Genomic DNA, 20,250 nt, shown 5'->3' with positions numbered 1-20,250 from the left:
CTAAATTACAACGCTAATTTATTTCTCTTAGCTAGTGAGTTACGTAAGGCCTTATTCAGGTAGAGAATTTTTAAAAGATGGCAGTGAGAATACGCAGATTGACATGACCTGTTGTTTATCCCTGCCAGTTGTAGCTAGTGAGACACAAGATGGCAGGCAGGAAGAAAGAGGCAGCCTGGCAGGTACAGGGTTAGCTTTAGAACAGTTTACCTGGGCACAGTTCTCAGTTCTCACCTGTTCAGTTGTTGTTGTTCTTAACTGTTGTTGTTCTTTACTGTTGTTGTTTTGAGTCAGGAGTTCTGATTAGGTAGAAAGGTGAGACAGACAGGTGTACCAGGCAGGTGTTGTGAGACAGATACAGGTGTTCCCAGGTAAGATATCTCCAGGCAGGTGTGAGACATACAGGTGTTCCCATCAAGTAAAAAGGTGAGACAGGTATACTAGGTGTTGTGAGATGTACCAGTGTCCTAGGTGAGGCAGACAGGTGAGAATGGTCCAGGCAGGCGTGAGACATACAAGTATTCCCACGAGGTAAAAATAACAGGGACAGACAGGTAGACCAGACAGGTGTTGTAAGACGTACTGGTGTCCCAGGTAAAACAGACAGGTGAGATATCTCCAGGCAGGTGTGAGACATTCAGGTGTCCCCAGGTAAAACACACAGGTGAGGTAACAGCAGGCAGGTATGAGACAGGTTTTCCCATGAGGTAGAAAGATGAGGCAGACAGGTGTCCCAGGTGATGCAGACAGACAGGTGCAAGACATTCAGGTGTTCCCAGGTAAAACAGACAGGTGAGGTAGCTCCAGGCAGGTGTACCTGTTGTTGACCATGACTAACACTAACAGTCTGTTCCCCTGCAGTTGTTGTTCTCAGAGTCACCATGGCCAGGAAGAAGGAGATCCAGCTACAGGTAGGGCTGTTTGGCTAGCGCTGTTGGGTCTTAAAATAGATGTGAGATGATGTTAAAGTAGTGTAAAAATAAAGGCATTGATAACCAGGCTAGAGTGTGACTGTCTGGAACTGATATCAAATTGCTGATTATAAGTCAATGGATGAAACTGACTTAAATAAATAAGGCTATTAAGTTTTGGTCTGTTATGGAAAAAGTTTGAGTACAATGTCTTTGAAAGCTCATGACAAGCTTTTCTCTTTCAGGAGGAGCTGAGGAACCAGGAGCAATGGGACGATTTCCTGTCAAAGAAGGGGCTTGGCAGTAAGTGGAAGAGCCATAATGATTGTTTACCTAACTTTCTAATGGAGACAAGCTTGTGAAGGACTGTGGGTTTGAAGAAATGTAAACAGACTGCTCTTTGCCAACTAAGTAAATGATGGTGCAACACTCTGTTGACGTCTGTAGGCTTCAGGGGAAAATTGTTTCAAAATGATCATACTTTTCACTACAGGAAGTGTATATTCAATAGAAAAGTTGTGTTAAACTGTGTACCCAGAATTATCTGCTGTAGATATTATATACTAAATAGTGAGTATCCCTAACCCCCTCCCCCTCCTGTTTACAGTGATTGACGTGTACCAGGCCTGGGCTGGGCCCTGCACATGTACCCTAACCCCCTCCCCCTCCTGTTTACAGTGATTGATGTGTACCAGGCCTGGGCGGGACCGTGTACCGCCGTGAACGGGATGCTCCGCAGGATCAAGAACGAGCTCGGAGATGACCTCCTGCGATTTGCCTCTGTAAGGAATGGACTTAATGTTTCAAGTTGACTGTACAGCTGGTCCCCAAAATGTGTGCATCATGTGATGATCATTATTAGTTCAAGTCCACTGTAGACTTCCAACCATCAGCAATTTTTTTTAAGTTCTCTACTTTCAGCCAAGAATCTAAGTTGTTTGGTCTTGGTGTAGATCTCCGTAAGTCTAACAAGTTTGGGAAAAACCGTGCCGTGGCCTGCACAGTCACGTTTTAGTTGGGTTACTAGTATACACATTGTTTGTAATATACATCACATAATTATACTGAAGGCCTGGTAATTGAAAGTGGAGTCTAATTCTGATGTTGTTCTCAACTTAGGCCGAAGCTGACAACATTGAGGCCCTGGAGAGATATCGGGGGAAATGTCAGCCTACGTTCCTCTTCATGGCGGTAAGCATTGTACACTCACTATCCAGGATTTTTGTTTGTTTGTTTGTTTTTATTAGGTCTCCAGGATTTCATTATTCTGCTGCTGTTGTCCCTGACACAGGGGTGGGCATCAGTCGGCTAAAAATGCATCCTGTTGTAGCAGGATGTTTTTGGCAGCTAGTAACAGTTACTAGTACATGACTAAGAATTTCTAAAACAAACAGTACACACATGAGCTGAAGACTTCCTTTTGGGTAAGTTAGTCCTCTCAGTGATGTTTCTGACCAAGGCAGAGAGATGCTGTTCTAGTAACCGGAACTTAGTTCAGTGCCTAGAAGTGGTCTTGCACTGAGAAAATTTGTTAAGAAAAAAGGATGTGAGATATTAACTTAATTTGAAAGTGAGTGAGTGAGATATTAACAGAATCTTCCTGTGCATTGTAGGGAGGGGAACTTGTGCATGTGATACGAGGAGCAAACGCACCGTTAATAAATAAAGCCATACCGGAGCTGTTAAAGGCAGAACACAGTGTACTGGAGGACGGGTCCGAGAGGAAAGTGGTACGTACTTCAGCATAGATACAGGTGTGGCCATATCAGGCAATGCTGTCTTCAAGTTGATGATAATGTATTAAGATTGTATGTCATACACTACTCTGATTTAGCAAATGTGCAAAAGTTAATAGGTGAACTCTGAAAAACGACAAAGCATGTTGATTTTATACTTTTTTGTACCTTGTTTCACTGTTCTTTTGTGTAATTTCTTTGCAATTAGCTTTCTGGCAGGGATTTAAAACAAACATATCATTGTCATATACATGTACTAGCAATATGTTTCATTGTACACATCCAAACCTTTCAATACCAGGAGATACAGGGAACTTCTAACCTTTGCCCTTTGCCCCCAGATCACTGACCCGATCTTTGACCAGGAAGACAAGGAGACGGAGGCAGAGGAGGAGGAGGAGAAGGAGGAGGAGGAAGGTGGGCTGTTGTCAAGGCAACACGTGGCTGTTCAGACATCTCCATCTTTGAATTGTATAAAGTCTTCTTGTTGAGGTTGTTCCAGCTGTCAATGGCTCAAGTTCTGGAGCTCAACTGATGTTCATTGAGTTCATTTGAGCTAAGCTGGTCTGAGATCACTTTCGAAATTCCCCTCACTCATGACATTAACGCCTGTGTTTACAGAAGCAGGTCCTCAGAAGGAGGTGACAGTGGCCATCATCAAACCTGACGCGGTGCAGGCAGGGCATGTGGAGGACATCATACAGAGGGTATGGGGGTCCAGGCAATTCAGTTTTATTAGAATCTATAAACAATTGGCAGACAATGTCCAGGCACTTCTACAAAAGTTTGCAGACTTTTAGTTGTTTTCAGTTCAGAACCACATTGCTGTAAAGTTACATATTTAAGTAGAAAGAAGGAGAGAAATTTTTACTATTTGTCAGTCATAAGAAAATTAGACAGACCTTGTTTATATTATAATCCCTGAGTTCCCTCCTGCAGGTAAAAGACGCAGGGTTTGAGATCCTGGCCCAGGAGGAGAGGACTCTGACTGAGGAGGAGGCTCGGGAGTTCTACAGTCACAAGGCTGATGAGGTGGGCAGGGCAGAGCTACAAACTCATGTTTTGGAGACACTGTAGCTGTAGCTGTAACTATAACCTGATAATTGGTTGCACAGAAAAAAACTGGGCACACAACATGAATTGTTTAGAATGTCAGCAACCTATTACAAGCATTACTTCCTCTCTTTAGAACTCGAATCTGAAATTTAACAGGAAACTTTTAAACTAGTACATATACATATAACATTACAACAAAGCTTATACATGTATAATTTTTTTCTGACACCAAAATTTCAAGAGTATGCAGCATATTTTAGTACCTTACAATAAGGTGCACTTCTCATGAAAAGAAACCAGATTTTTCATCACATACATGTACCTTAGCCTGGGTACCATCCGGATTTTCGCTACACAACGCTCGTAGCAAAAATCCGGATGGTACCCAGGCTACATGTACCTTTCAATCAAGAGAAATGTACAATGAAGTCAGCAGATGTTCCTCTATACTAACAAACCCTGAGACCGTATTCTCAGGAATTCCTGTACTGATAATCCCTCTGTATTTCCAGGAATTCATTTGCTAACGTACCCACTGTACTTCCAGGAGTTCTTGTGCTAACAATCCCTCTGTATTTCCTGTATCCCAGGAGTTTTTTGACGAGCTGGTTGCCTTCATGGCGAGCGGCCCATCCCACGTGCTGGTCCTGTCCAAGGGCGACGAGGCTGGGGCAGAGGTCATCGACGAATGGAGGAAGATCATTGGTCCGTTTGACTCGTCAGTTGCCAAGGAGGAGGCACCAGACAGGTGGGTCGGCTTGTTTCTCTTTCTGACATTCCTGTGTAAGCTTGCAATAAAACAAAGTAAGGATCTTTGTCAACAGTTTAGAACACAAAATCTTGTCTTAAAGTTTGTAATGGCAAAATTTAACTCCAAAACTTAAGTGGGAAAGGCAAATGTAAAAGAAAGGACAAATTTGTTCATACTGAACTAAGCAGTGCAACAGATTGGAATATTCTCTTCAAATAAATCTTCAATACTATTCTACCCTAGTGATAAATTTTGATAAGTACTATTATTAGATTAAACTTCATTGTAAAACAAATTGTACAAGGTACACATAAATCTACCGCCATATAACAAGAAACATATGAGACTATCTACCTTACGTACACAAGATCTAGACCATGAAGTATGTAACAACCATTGATGGAATGCCAGTTTTAATGAATGGTAAAATGTCCTGTTTTTCCCACCCCAGCCTGCGCGCTCAGTACGGTACAGATAAGAGCATGAACGCCCTGCACGGCAGCGACTCACACGAGATGGCCACACGCGAACTCGCATTCTTCTTCCCCAACTTCCAGGTTAGCAGGTTTTTTTTCTTAATAAGGCCACACCAATTTAATATGTTGGTTCTCGGATTCGCCTCTTCGTTTTTTTCTGATTTGCAAAAAAAAAAAAATATGATACTGGTTCAGAATCAACTGAAAAATGCGCATGTTTTGCCCCCAACAGTTGAGGAAAGTCCTTTTCTTCCTAGTTGTTACAGTTTTCCCATTTATCATTGCAGTGGTTTGATTAAAAGTTCAAAATTCAATGTTCAAATTTTAACCCAGCCTTTTGTGTTGACTTCATGGCTCCTTTCGTAGCATTTAAGCCTATAATAGGATGCCTAGACCTGTTTTTTATTTTTTTCGCCCTGTCGCTTCATATTTTTTCTGAAAAAATCTGAGAACCAACAAATTAAATTGGTGTGGCCTAAAGTTTAATGTTGTACAACTTATACATTTGTAACAGTGGTGTTCAAGCACCATCAACTAATCTGTCTAATGGGTCTAGACCTTTTAGCCCAGCGGTTAGGCTGTTTGGTTCTGCACAAGGGTTCGATTCCCGGGAGCCAGGAGACTTTGTGTTAACTTTCTACACCTTAGTTGTTTCAGTGCTTCCCACACCGAGAATCAAACCTGCGCCTTGGCGGTGAGAGAACCAAATCCTCAACCACTGTGTGTTCTACTTGCCCCTTAATTGTTTCATGATTGACACTAACTATTCCTCCAAAAGTATGAAAAGCATGGTCTGTGCCTCTGCTATGAAACCTCAGTCCTTAGCTGTACATGAATCAGTCTGTACTGATGTTTCCCCTGCAGATTCCCAAGGCCGAGGCGAAGCCTGCCCAGAAGAGACTACAGAGAACCCTGGCCCTCATCAGGCCGGACGCACTCAAGAACCACAAGGGTACGGCAGGCTGTGACTGTCTACTCATCACTCATATTTGTCTATCTAAGGCTAAACTATCTTGAAACTTGGTGCAAGGATACTAGAAAAAACTGTTCAGAATCTGTGAGTTGACATTATAGAACTGCAGGCTATCATAGTTACAAAGTTGTACAATCACATGTAGTTCCAACATAAAAAGAATGACTCACCAACCTGTATCAGAAGCCATCATCTTTTGATTACTCATTTATCATGGGATGACCAGTAACAACACATTGATCACGACAACCAATTAGTAAAAGTGGTACTGTCAGACTTACTATGTTCTGAAATACTGTACATACACTCTCTGTTGCTTATCATTAAACATTATGGGTGATGCCGATGCAGATGAGATCCTTGCTAAGATCCAGGAGGCCGGCTTTACTGTGGCCCTGCAGAAGGAGATGCAGCTGACAAAGGACCAGGCAACAGAGTTCTACAAGGAACATGAGGGACAGGTGGGTGTGAGAATAAACACGAAAACATGAACACAAAATATGACTTTGTGCAATCTCAGGCAAGACTCTCACCTGCTTGTGTTGTGTGTATGTCTTCCAGAGAGAGATTGGCAAGTGTTAGTCTAAGAGTGCTTGACGCAATTCTATTTTACATTACTTAAGATACAATGTGTAAAAATTGATGGATTAAATGTCTTTATTTCAGATACACTGTCCAAGACATTGTTACAAGTAGTAACAAAGTACAGAGACATAATTCGCTCACACACTCATACTCACTATCCAAGGTTTGATTATTCTGCTGCTCTCTTACACATAAATACCCAAATAGACAATTAAACACACAAAAATGTGACTTCCCATATTTCCAGTCTGACAATCCATTCCCACTCTGCCTCCGCAGGACTACTTTGAGCAGCTGATCGAGTCGATGACGTGCGGGCCTCTCCTGGCGCTGGGGCTGGCTCGGGAGGACGCCGTGGAGCGCTGGAGGGAGATGCTCGGACCCAAGGAGGTGCCTGCTGCACAGGAGGAGGCTCCTGATAGGTGAGATTGATTTTTTGTAATGTAATTTTTGTATGTTTGACTTGTTTTTAGAAACAACAGCAGCAATGGTCACTGGATTTTGGACAGAATTGTAGTACTGTAACAAATCTTATCTAACCAGGGAAGGTACACTCAGGTCATGTTTGAACTGTTTTCAAGGTAGCCCTGGATCTAACAGTAATAAAAACATCAATAGGGGTAATTGCTGGACTACAGACAGAATTGTAGTGACAATAAAGTTGAAGATGATTGTAGAAAACTTCAACAGTGACACGCAATATGAAAATGGACAGAGGAAGTGGACTGGTTGAAAATTTGCAAACGATTCTCTTGCTTTGGAAAGTGCTTTCAAAAGATGTCTGACTTTGTATTATAGATACTAGTATAATGTGGTACAGTATTACATGTAGTGGTAACAGTACTAACATCCTTGTCTACAACACTTGTCATGGGTTTGAATCTTGTTAGTAAGCAGAAATGAGATTGACAAATACATTTCATTTCCATTTCAGTTTTGTTTTCATTTCATTTTGGTTTCATTATAATTTCATTTCCTTTTTTGGCCTGCACAACTGTGCAACTTCCACTGGTCCATACATGTACATTGCACACTTTGCCCTATGTCATGTGACACTGAAAAGGGTAAACCCAGGCACAACAGTCATAATGTCAATGCGATAATCATTGTCACCCCAAACCATACAGGCACCTCACCTACCATCTCACGGTCACACATGATATGAGTTGTGTTTTTGTGTTATGTTATTGAATATTCTTTTATTCCAATCGTCAAAAAGCACAACGGCAAGCGATCAGACAGAGACACCTGTCGACGAATCGCAATTGCCGCCAGCACCACAAAGGTATTTGAATCGCTGCTTCAGAAAGTGTCTGGAGTGGCACCTACTTACACCTGCAAACCTGTTTGTAGCTAGACGGTGCATGCATTGGAAACGATAAATGAATCCATGCTTTAGTCTGATTCAGCTTCTGTCATCACATAAATCCAGCAATGCAGAACCAACTTATACCTGATACAATCACAGAATGCAATCACCAATCAACATCTACACGTTAAATCATATACATCTTTCTACAGCAAACCGCATCAAAGAAAATTTCACAATTGCAACTGATTCAAAGCAGACCTTCAATGCAGGCTTATCTATGCAATGTTCTAATCACACAATGAATATGATTTAGGAGCAATGGCCCAAATTGGCCAGCAAGCACCTACACCTATAAGTAGGCTGGAAATCTCATGCAACCTTACAGTGTCACACAGCTACTTCTACTGCCCCTACATTGACCTGATTTACACAATGGACAGTCTGCATTGGCCAGCATACATGTCTCTTTCTACTCTCTATTCTGTACAAGTTCCAAGCTTTATTATTTTTATTTTTCATATTTTTTTTTCATTTTATGTTGGAGTGATTAAGTGTGGGGTAGTGCAATAGAATAAACAGCAAGTAGATAGCTACATGTAGCCCCATGGACTGATGTACCCATTGCTCTTTCCCCTTCAGCCTGCCTGCCCAGTTTGCCATCAAGTTCAATGAACTGAAGAGATACGATTCTTGCCTTTTGCCCTTTCCCCTCTAGCCTGCATGCCCACTGTTGAGAAGCCTGTGGACCTGCTCCATAGTAGTGATCTAACCTTTGCTCTTTGCCCTCTCCCCTCTAGCCTGTGAACCCGCTCCATGGCAGTAATGTCATTTGCCCTTTCCCCTCTAGCTTGCATGCCCCTCAAGTTTGCTGCTGAAGATTTTTCACAAACCTGAGCTCCACTGCAGCAGTGATGTAACCTTTACCCTTTGCCCTCTAGCCTGCATGCCCCTTTGCTGCCCATGAACCAGGCTCCCTGGCAGTGATGTAACCTTTACCCTTTGCCCTCTAGCCTGCATGCCCCTTTGCTGCCCCATGAACCAGGCTCCCTGGCAGTGATGTAACCTTTACCCTTTGCCCTCTAGCCTGCGTCGCCCTTTGCTGTCCCCATGAACCAGGATCCCTGGCAGTGATGTAACCTTTACCCTTTGCCCTCTAGCCTGCATGCCCCTTTGCTGCCCCATGAACCAGGCTCCCTGGCAGTGATGTAACCTTTACCCTTTGCCCTTTAGCCTGCATGCCCCTTCGCTGTCTCCATGAACCAGGCTCCCTGGCAGTGATCTAACCTTTACCCTTTGCCCTCTAGCCTGCATGCCCCTTCGCTGTCTCCATGAACCAGGCTCCCTGGCAGTGATGTAACCTTTACCCTTTGCCCTCTAGCCTGCATGCGCCTTCGCTGTCCCCATGAACCAGGATCCCTGGCAGTGATGTAACCTTTACCCTTTGCCCTCTAGCCTGCGTGCACAGTTTGCGGTGGAGGGTGTGTCCGTGAACCCGCTCCACGGCAGTGACAGCGTGGAGAACGCTGAGAAGGAGGTGCAGTTCTTCTTCCCCATGCAGCAGACTCTGGCCGTGGTCAAACCGGATGCCCAGGAACACAAAGGTAGGGATCTGGTCATACTATGTACACATGGCTGGTGATTGTTACTTTTTTATGAAGTTACTGTAACAATCATGGTTAACCCCTTTGTTCCAACACCCCCATGTTCAGACACCCCTATATACATGGCTGACAACTCAGTGTAACCTTCTGGTAAAATAAATAAACTGAAACTGAAACTATGTTCCAACAACCATAGCCCTATGTTGTAACGTAGGGTGTAAGAACTTAGAGACATAGGAATATATTATATAGGGGTGTTGGAACATATGGCTGTCCTTGGCCAATGTAACTGCAAGACATTGAAATTGCAACTAGGCAAAATATTTTCTTACTTCAGCCAAAGTAAAGTCTGCTCTTCTCTACACCAACAAACAGTACGCTGTTACTCAAGCAACTGGATATGATTTTGGAATGATTTTGACCATTTCCAAAATCATATCCAGTTGCTTGAGCAACTGCTTTTTGGCATCTTATTACCTTGATGTCTAACCTTCACTGACGTATCTGTTCTTCTCTGTTTTCCCAGATGCGATCATCGCGAGGATCCAGGAAGCCGGGTTCAACATCGCGTTCCAGAAGGAGACGTCTCTAACGGAGGAGCTGGCTCAGCAGCTGTACACCGAGCATGAAGGGAAGGAGTTCTACGGAGACCTGGTGGAGCACATGACAAGGTCTGGATCTCAGGGGATTCTTGAATATAGTAGTTAGTGTACCGTACAGCTAGCATGTTTTATGTGGAAAGTAGAGGAGGGAGTTCTACGGAGACTTGGTGGAGCACATGACAAGGTCTGGACCTCATGGGGTTCTTATACATGTCTTAACTTTAATAGTAGAATATAACTGTAACAGCAGAGGACTACCATGGAAAGTGGATAAATGGTAGACGAAACAAAAGTTAGTAGGTGGTTATCTAATATTATGTCTTGTACATGTAGTTGGAATTATTGGTAGTTTTCCTCAGCTGACAATGAACACAGTATCTTCATCATTGATAGGTATCACTAGATAATGATGAATAGTTTGACAGGCCATGATTATTATTGCTGTAACTTCATTTCAAACAGATTTCTTCACTTTTCAGGAATATTAGAGACTCAATGATTTAATTTATATTTACAGATGTTAGCTAGGAATTTGAGTATCTAATTTGTTTGTCTAGTGAAAGTCTCACATGTCTTGCATGCCTGTAAGTCACCTTGGTGCAGAGGGATCCAGGTAAGGTGTTAGTCAGTAAGACCCCGGTACCCCGTCCCTAACACTTGTACCATGACGTTTTCCTTAGCGGTCCGTCGCTCTTCATGGTCCTCTCAGTGGAGGATGCAGTGGAGAGGTTCCGGTCGCTGATGGGGCCGACCGACCCGGAGGTGGCAAAGGAGCAGTGTCCCGACTCGTAAGTCTGCTGCTGAGTTACATGCCAAACACCCGGGGACAGGGCACGGGCTGCTGGAGACTGCTGGGCCACTGGGTCTGATACTCAAATTCTATTTGAGTTGGATGTTTGAAGAAATCCTATGATACTGTTTTGTTAAAAAGATTGAGGCAAAGTTTTGGAAAAGTTACAAAAACTACATACTATTAAATTTTTTTTAAAAGCTACATAAATTTTCCCCCCAAATTGCTACTAGTTTTCAATTGGATATTTGAAAAAAGAAAAAGCAGCTTTTAAATTCTTAAATTGCCGTTTTGTGAAAGAGATTGAAGAAAAGTTTTTTAGGGTGCCTGTTGTGCTGAATTGGAAACACATTGCAACAATTTATATAAAGTCTTGAAACTTGAAAAAGAACTCAAAGGAAATTATTTTTAGAAAAATTCCAAAATACAAAAAAATGAATTAAAAAAAAAAAGAAAAAACTTTAAATTCAACATTCGTGGAAAAAGATTATCCCTTCTGAATTAGATTTGGCTCAAAATTGTACCATGTTAAAAGTTTGACCTGTTTATCAAACTTCTGAAAGAGTCAAGTGGTTGCAGTCTCGTTCCCAGCCTGTGCTCTCGTCCCCGGGGCGCTGTGGGCAGGTGTGTAATGGTTGTTGGTTGGTGTCTCCCCCCCAGCGGTCCCACCCTGTTCCTCGTGCTCAGTCAAGAGGAAGCCGTCGATCGGTTCCGCTTTCTGATGGGCCCTACTAACCCAGAGGAGGCCAGGGAAGCCTTCCCCGAGTCGTGAGTCTCAAAAACACAGTGGGCTGGTTGGCTGGAAAGTTCCGTTGGTTGACAAACCAAGAAACCACAATCCCATCAACATGTTGCACGGCGGCGGCATTTTGCATTGCTGCAAAACGTGATGCAAACTGTGTGTATGCGCATGGCAACATCCTCATGGCATGGGTATGCATACAGGTGCAAGAAGTGGAAAAAAGTCGTGTTTAACCCTAAACAGTGTTACAGGCCTTTTACTTACAACTATTTGTGATGCAGGCCCGTGACTCTGGTTGCAGGTTAAACTAGCGGTTGATCTAAGAAAGGAAAACTAAGGCCACACCAATTTTTTTTCCTTGGTTCTCGGACATTTTAAGGTGAAAATACAGCAAGCAGACATCATAAAAGCTGAGGGCAGGGAGGAAAACTTGAATATGACTGTATTTACTCCATAAAACTGATTGCACAAAAGGCATAAACCAAGTCCTCAGGTTTTGTTTTCATTAGGTTTTTCTGTAACTGTTGTTCGAGCAGCAGTGACATATGAGTGGATGGATTTCAGCACCAAGGACAGAACAGGTCTGCAATGCCTGACTGTATTCACTCCATAAAACTGAATGCACAGAGGCATAAACCTGTTGCTCTAGGCATTGTGTTCTCTATGGTTTGCTAAAAATAAAATAAATGAATGAATAGATAAAAAATAACTGTGGGTTCAGCACCAAGGACATGTCTGCATTGCCTGTGTGTGTGTTGGTAGAATTCAAAAACATGAGAAGGTTGCTTATTGATTGTCCTTTACGACCAAGAACCAACAATTTACATTGGTGTGGCTTAAACACATGAAAGTGTCTCAGATTTCTGTACATGTCTGCCGGAAGTGTCGCCCGATGGGTTTGTGGTTTGAGTGGAATATTCCGCCTGTCTGTTTGTCTGTCCAGTTTGTGGCAGTCTCTGTAACCAGTTATGGTGGAGGGGCATGGCGCAAAAAAAACGTTTCGCTCGCTAAAATCTGCTGCTGCTGCAAAAGTGTGAACTTATCAGTTCTGCAGTTTGAATGCATTTCAACTGTGCAGTTTGGCTTCAGCTTGTGAAACTAACATCATGATGTAGTTACTTATGTAGGCTGGCAACTTGCTTCTCCAATGATATCCAGCTTACAAGTAATCTTTTACAGTTGCCTACATGGCTTACTTAATCCTGATCTTAATCCCTAATCCTAACCTGATCCTAGCTCAACCACTAATCCAAAGCCTAACCCTGATTCACATACAATTACATGAAGTGCACATGCATGTTTTTGCATCACTTTTGTGTGCTTTATATGTTGTTGTGTTTGATATGCTAATCAAGCAAGCATACCTAATGTAGAAATTAGAGTAGTTTTAAAACCGTAATGTGTTTTCTGGCTTGCAGAATTGCAGTTGCAGCTCTGTTACGTTTTATAGTTGATTCCTTGATTCCCTTTTTGTTTTGTCTTCTTTTATTCTAATTTTTATTATTTCAATTGTTCTGTTTTGTTTGAGCTTTGTTCTATTTTTTGGCATTCTGTTTTATTTTGAATTATTACATCAATCTTTATTGTTTTATTCTGCAATCTTATTTTATCTTTTGGCAATCCTGTTCTATTTGCTTTGAATTATCAGAGTGAGTGTGTTTTTGCTCTGCTTAGCTGCTGTCAATGTTTTAACAGTGCCACTTCACCAATTGGTGAAAAAGTACTTCTTTACTCAAAACAAGACAAAAATACATGCTTGAAAATAATACCCAAATTCTACAAAGCCTAGATTCAACTTCACAGAAATTGTTGAGGACGTTTTATTCTTTTCTAAAACAGTTACAGAACTCTAGTCTTCAGGAAGGATATTTGAGCCCACAAAAACAAAAAGCTTTCACAAAACTTAAAAAAAGACTCATTACACATTTTTCCCAAGAGAAAACCCCACTCTTTTCCATTGATGTGCAATAACACAGTCAGTTATCTCTCATGAAGTAGCAAGAAATTACTGTGATCATCAATACCACAGTTGATATTTGATCTGTAATTACAGGAAAAATGTATATATGTACTCTATTGTGATCTTCATAAAATGAAAGTCATAAAATGATAAATTATTTTCTCATGTATTCCTTTTGAATGTAGTCCCTTTTGTGTGAAAATTAAACAACAGTTACAATTCTCTTAGTCCATTTAGACTAGATCTAGAATAGACCAATCCCAGCTATCAACCAAAATTTGGTAATTGTTAGTCAAAGTTTTGCTTTTCTGTTTGGTTTTGCATTATTAGGTTTTGTCTGAAGGACCAGCTGTGCTTGACAATACATGGGTTGGTCTATTTCCCCACATGGATTGTGTATGGCACATAATTAATGATGGTTATGAACCGTTTCCAAGGTTACGGGCGCAGTTTGCGTCGGACATGCTGAAGAACGCGCTGCACGGCAGCTCCAACCCCGACCACGCCCACGAGAAGATCAAGGCCATCTTCGGGGACATCGAGTTTAACCCTGACGGCACGGTGAAGGGCATGGAGCCGGAACTGGACATGGCCACACAACCCAGCGGTAATACAGGGGGAATTCTATTGAAAACATACTGGTGTTTGGTAGCCTGGGTGCCAGCAAATATAAGGAGCCCATAAAGCAGATCAGGTGGCACCCAGGCTAGATGTTTTGATGTTTAAAGTAAAAACTTTAGATCCAACAGAAGTTCTCTTACCTAGAGCTTTCGACTAGTCACTCTGGTTTTCCTCAGTAGACTTACCCAGTGAGGCTTGTCACATGGCTTCTTTGAAGTGTGACGTCAACACTAGTAGATGTTTAGATGCATCTGTTGGTACATTCAGTCCTTATATTTGGTCAAGAGTCTGTATTTAAGTCTTCCAGGCATATGTACTCTTGGTATTGCTGAATTGGATATTGAGAGGCTCAGGTCTTAATGATAAGTAAGCTCATAAACTACAGGGTGCTTTCCAGTCTTTCTTTCATCCTGGCTTAAAAATGATAGAAGCCAATGGTCACATGGGGTCAGTGACCTAGGATAGAACTGGCTTCTGCCAAATCTCCTTCATCTTCTTCTCTTTTCTTCTGTCCATCTCTGAGGTGAGTGGGTTTCTTGTATCTGCACATATTTACTGTAACTGCTGCACCGTAGAAATCTGCATGTCGGCATGTGTTAATGTAGCTGAGGGGGAGGAGGGAGAGAAGGAGGGAGAGGCTGAGGGAGGAGAGCAGCCAGCAGAGGAAGGAGAAAAGAAGGAAGAGGAAGAAGCAAAACCAGAGGAGGAAGGTAAAAGACTGGAGGACACTTTAGGCTTGAAAAGTGCAGTTACTGTGAAGAGTGAAATGCCACTTTGAAGGCCTTAATCAGACTGTGTGAAAAACAGGAGTTCAACCAAGGAATTACAACAGGATTTCAGAAGGAAGTACATCAGAATAAGATTCAAAATCCATAGCCAGCATCACAAGCAAACAGTGTTATTGTTGCTGCACATTTGTCTGAGAAAATAGAGTACTTAGGGCAATTTTGTGGACACAAACCTAAAGACAAGATTTACACACCATACCATCAGCATAGAATAAGATTCAAACTTCATAAAATCACAAGTAAACACATTTTTCTGAGAAAAGACAGTATTTAGGGCAATTTTATTAAGCATTTTTAACCCTATGTGAAGACAAGAAGTTTAGATGTACACAAAACTATTGGATTGCTTTATAGTAATATCACTAATCCTGCACAAGCTTGACACATCTGCATGCTTGCATGTCTCTCCTGTAAACTCACCTGTGCCACACCTGCACCAGGTGAGAAGCCTGAGGCTGAAGCACCTGCCACAGAAGAACAGAAGGAAGAAGCACCAGAAGGAGGAGATGAGCCCAAACCAGAAGGTAGGAGATCCTGGTCTAGCTGTACAACAAACTTCTCAGATACCTTAATGGCCTGAGTAAAGTAGTCTCTAGTAAACCTTCCATAGACTTAGTTTTTTCTAAAAGTAGGCTTAATAATTAGGTGTAGATTTACTAACAGTAGCTCATACCTCTAATGATTAAAATAGTTGTAGAAAGGAAAGTTTAAACATGAGTAGCTTAGCATGTAGGGTAGCAACAGTAGTCACAGCTTCCATGGTAATGCATGCAGCCACAGGGCACAATAGTTCATGTAGTTTAACTTAGAACAACATAGCATGATTGTAAATGTGTGCATGTTAGCAAAGAGACTCTACCTACCACAAAATGAAAATGAAACCGTCCAAATTTCAGAGGAAAAAAATGAACTGATTATTGAAAGTAATTTCTTCTCACAAATTCAGAAAAAATATCCCTAGACCAAGTTGTAAAATGTGATTCATTTCTGACATAAAGCCCCAAAAGGGACTTATAAAAAAGGCCAGTTGTTTGGAGTAGAGTCTCTTTCCGACAAGCACACAAACCTAACACTGGAGGGCATGCGTGCAAACTCTTGCCTTAGAAGGAGGGAACGAGGGAGCACAGGAAGAAACGAGTGCAGAGCAGGAGAGTGAGGCAAAAGATGAAAATGAACAGAAAGAGGCAGGTGAAAATGAAGGGAGTGAACAGGCTGAAGGGAATGAGGGAGAGAAAGAGAGTCCGGAGGAAGGTTAGTTGTAGGAAGGGAACTAGACTCTCGGTAACAGGACATGTTGCCAACTGTGGGGAAAAGGTTCCATCTCTGCATGCAGTGTAATTTGATAAGTTCATCACAATCTTTACTTTCCCTCTTAAACACTTAGTGGTGCATTGGCACTTTCATAAAGACACAATTTTTTCCCTTTTGCATGGAAGGGGTCAAGGTCATGTTCTTAATCAAAACATTTCAGTCAAGTGTAGAATAGAATAATTCAATCTGACTCTAACAGTCTTGTTCCTAAATTCCATCAAATATCTCAATATAGTTTAATTTTAGAGGTGTCTTAACAATCACCTTCTCTCTTACCCCTAGTGATTTTACTTTGTTTCATTGATGATTAGTCACTTGTTTTGTTTGTTTGTGTAATCACCAGTTTCCCCATTTTGTAGATTTGGTTACTAGATTAATGATTTTATTTACTAGTCATTCCTTTTATTACTCATTTCTAGATTTCATTCCTCCCCCGTCATGTAGTTTACAACTTGTGAAATATAACATCAATAGAATTAACTGAAAATTTAGTGTCTTTGCACATGTTACATTGCCAGTGTTGAATCCTCTGTGAGACCATCTGGCCATCTTAGTTTCCAAGACTGCAAAAGCCCAGTCGATTTCAAGAGGGACAAATGTCCATACATATGATTGCTCACAGACACTACAACTCTTAAAGCATCACATGCTTGCATGTAGGCAGCATATTAGTCTATTTCAAGGATAGTGGTCCACACATATCACACTCTACTAACAACATTGGAAACAACACATAGTTATGCATGTAGGCTGCATATTTGTCTGCACTGCCTTCACATAATCACTGCATGCAATGCCTTCACTCACCACCAGGGGGCACCGCTGAGGGGGAGGCTGCAGCTGAACCTGCTAAGGAGGAAAGCGGGGAGGAAAAACCAGAAGGTGGAGAAGCAGAGGCTGAAACTGCCCCGGCAGAAGGTGTGGTGGTGTGACGGGGTTTTGTTGGGCCTGTATGGGCAGAAAAACTTTTTAAAGATTTTTAATTAGTGTGGAAAAATTGTCCCTGTCCCGGGTGCTGAATTTACCTTTCATTGAAAGGAGACAAAGAAGGGGATTTGAAACTTGCTGTGTTTCTCCAGCAATAAGAACAACTTAAGAACAGAAAGATTGGGTTATGAAGGGATTTTGACACACTGAAGTAGCAGTTTGGCAACCAATTCTGTATTGGTTATGGAGTTATGCAGTAAGGAGAAATTTATGTGGAGGCATTGTGTCCTTAGTTCTGAACAGAAAGTTTTGGGGTTTATAGGGTATTTCAACCTCTAGCACACCGAAGTGCCCATTCTGCATTGTATTCATGTGCTACACGTAGAGTTGTGTCCCTGTTCATGGGGCTGAATTAACCTTCCATTGATAGGAGACAAACCAAATGATTTGAACTTGTTAGATTTCTCCAGGAATAAGAACAACTTAAAATGGTTTGTTGGAGCAGAAAGATCAGGTTTTAGAGGGATTTTAAATCTATGCGTAGAAAATATGGTTCTGTCCTTGGTGCTGAATTTACTGATGCTGTTTGCATGTCCAGGTGGTGGAGAGGGGGAAGGAGAGAAGGCAGCAGAGGAGGAAAAGCCAGCCGAGGAGGCAGAACAGAAGGAAGGTGAGAGAAAGAGAAAAAGAAGTAACAAAGATTTCTACTAGATTCTCTTTGCTTCATGGATGACATGTTTAAGATCACGGTTGTGAGTCAGATGAATGTAAGACATGCTATCAAACTGATGAGATATTGATTGTACTGCTTTCATAGATGTACAAGCATGAAAATTACATCAGGCAACAAATCTACTTCAGTTGTACATTGAGAAAGAAGGCAGCGTGTTGCTATACTTATGATATCTCTCTTCTCATATCACTCAGCCGCATTTAACTTGGGCTTTGACTTCTGAGGTTTGTTGTTTCCCTACGTGTATGTACATTGCTGGCTTGAACCATCTTCCTCTGCTATAATATGTTTTTTTTTCATACTGCTTAAAATGTATTACTTGAATTTTCATTGAATTTCAGATTTTTCCCAGATATTTTGTCAACACCAGCTGTAGTTTTGACAAGAAGCAATGCACTGACAGGGCTTGACGTTTTTTTGGGGATAGGCACACTTCCATAGAAATTTTGGTGCAAAAAAAAAGTGGGCTACCTAACATAAATTAAAATAGTATGTCAGCAAAACCTTGTCACCAGCCTTGCTAGTCTACCTCCCAACCATGCATATGGCCGGGCTGGAGAAGGTAGGGAGGCAATGGCCAGCTATGTGTGACAGGGGTGTTAAGAAATGTACCATTTCTGACCAAATGTTGTATTTATTGCAGGAGAAAAGGCTGAGGAGAAGCCTGCAGAGGCCCCAGCAGAGTAGACTAACACACTACTCCTGCCATATTGTGTCTGCTGATGAATTCTGCTGAAAAGTTAAATGTACAGTAGCCCTAATACATACAGCTCTGTTGTTTGAATATAGGAAAAGTATGAATCTTTAGTTACCAAATATGTCAGCTGTTTTCTAGGGTACAGGGTGCAAGTCTTTGTGTATAAATTTTCCATTTTGTTTCAGTTACTGCAACATTTGTGTCTATATGATGTACTAAATTATCATAATATTGTATATACACAGATCACATGTGGTGAATATTTGGTTTGATTTTGTATGGGAAAATTTAAGTTCAGAAAATCCACTTACAAGATGCTCCAAGATGTTTTGATTTAGTCTTTACATCCTTGATCTAGTTAATTAACTGGGCACATTGTTCTATTTTGCTAATCTCCAAGCAGATCTTTCTGTGGGGGGAGACGGTATCAAATTGTCCAGTCTGTAACCACGGTGGGAAATGGTTCCAGACTGGCCAATTGGATACTGTCTTCCCCCACCCAAAGATCTGCTTGGAGATTACTATTTTGCCACATGCCAACATTTAGGCCATTGTCTATTCGTTGTTTGGATAATGGTATAAAGTTGTGTGGTCAGACACTTGTAGTGTTTTGTTCAGTTACTGTTTTCCTTTGTTACTCCTCTATGTTTGATGAAAATATACAACATCAAGAAAATGTATTTTTAAATAAAATTGGACAAGCTTCCACAGACTTGTTTTTGTTGTTTTGCTTGTTTCTCATAACTGGTAAAATACCTATAGGCATAACAGCAAATTTTTTGCACCACTCTTAACTATGCAGACATACAAGGTACCCTTTAACTGTGGATTCACAAAATAGTACACAACTGCTCTCTAGATGAAGATGGGGTCGTGCCAAAATGTGACAAGGTAAATATATTACTTCATGTACATGTATGTCCTCTTTCTGTGCCCAAATGTGTGGGCTGTTCTGTGCGAGGAATGTGGCCAATCTGCCAGGAGAGATGATTGCTGAAATCCCATCCACAGTGTAATATTCTGCCCACCGTTCTGTCCATCAGCTGCACAGCCTGATTTTATGCATTGTCTGCTTTTGGGGGGGTCAGTCTTATGTGTACATTTCAGGTATAAACTGACCACTCTGTCCATTGCACTGTGCATATTACAAGAAATGAAACAAGTACAGTCCTTCATGTTTTATATCAAAGAGTTTCACTGTGGATGATCTTTTGAGAAGCAGTACAGCACAGTTGCTACCTAAATGCTTTGGCGATGATAACTTGTTCATCTGTGACTTAGATCCTTTTTTAATCATCAGGCCTTATATGAAACCTTTTTTTTTCTTCAGAGAAAGGTATAGAATGTACTGGCCTATGTGTTCGGAGTTTGAGTTACTTGTTTGTTATCACTGAATAACATCCCCTTTCCTCATAGTATTGGATACCAGCCAAATCTAAGTCATTCTGACTTATTCATAATTTTCCGTACTTTCTCTTGGTTTCTTTCAATCAATTATGGCCTTAAACGTAATCTCCCAACAACACTCAGGTTCACAGGTGACAGTTTATTACTCTGTGCTTAGAATATGGTACAAAGAATCACTGACTTATACGATATACTTTTATATTACAATACATTACATTTCAACAACGCAATGGTTAGAAGATCATCTTTAAGAACAAGTACATATATAGAT

At 41.4% G+C, this 20,250-nt stretch overlaps 1 protein-coding gene across 1 annotated transcript; it reads left to right on the top strand.

Annotated features, from left to right (window-relative positions):
- Window positions 1-247: 247 nt before the first annotated feature.
- On the top strand, window positions 248-19,273 carry LOC109462191 (thioredoxin domain-containing protein 3 homolog). Its single transcript, XM_019758709.1, has 23 exons — window positions 248-911; window positions 1,157-1,214; window positions 1,590-1,693; window positions 2,031-2,102; window positions 2,525-2,641; window positions 2,989-3,064; window positions 3,269-3,354; window positions 3,587-3,679; window positions 4,294-4,451; window positions 4,906-5,011; window positions 5,795-5,882; window positions 6,255-6,364; window positions 6,768-6,910; window positions 9,253-9,401; window positions 9,928-10,072; window positions 10,684-10,791; window positions 13,933-14,102; window positions 14,722-14,826; window positions 15,345-15,428; window positions 16,009-16,155; window positions 17,029-17,133; window positions 17,741-17,812; window positions 18,519-19,273. The coding sequence occupies exons 1-23, from the start codon at window positions 882-884 to the stop codon at window positions 18,560-18,562; spliced, it is 2,370 nt and encodes a 789-aa protein (XP_019614268.1). The 5' UTR covers window positions 248-881; the 3' UTR covers window positions 18,563-19,273.
- The last annotated feature ends 977 nt before the right edge of the window (window positions 19,274-20,250 follow it).

The sequence above is a fragment of the Branchiostoma belcheri genome, unplaced genomic scaffold (genome assembly GCF_001625305.1).
Source record: "Branchiostoma belcheri isolate BF01 breed outbred unplaced genomic scaffold, Haploidv18h27 scaffold113, whole genome shotgun sequence".
Taxonomy (NCBI): domain Eukaryota; kingdom Metazoa; phylum Chordata; class Leptocardii; order Amphioxiformes; family Branchiostomatidae; genus Branchiostoma; species Branchiostoma belcheri.
This window is presented reverse-complemented; position numbering and strand designations above follow the sequence as displayed.

Coding starts and splice junctions, on each gene's coding strand:
- LOC109462191 (XM_019758709.1), top strand. CDS start 882: ATGGCCAGGAAGAAGGAGATCCAGCTACAG. Junction 14,827..15,344: donor AGCAAAACCAGAGGAGGAAG/GTAAAAGACTGG, acceptor CACCTGCACCAG/GTGAGAAGCCTGAGGCTGAA. Junction 16,156..17,028: donor GAAAGAGAGTCCGGAGGAAG/GTTAGTTGTAGG, acceptor ACTCACCACCAG/GGGGCACCGCTGAGGGGGAG.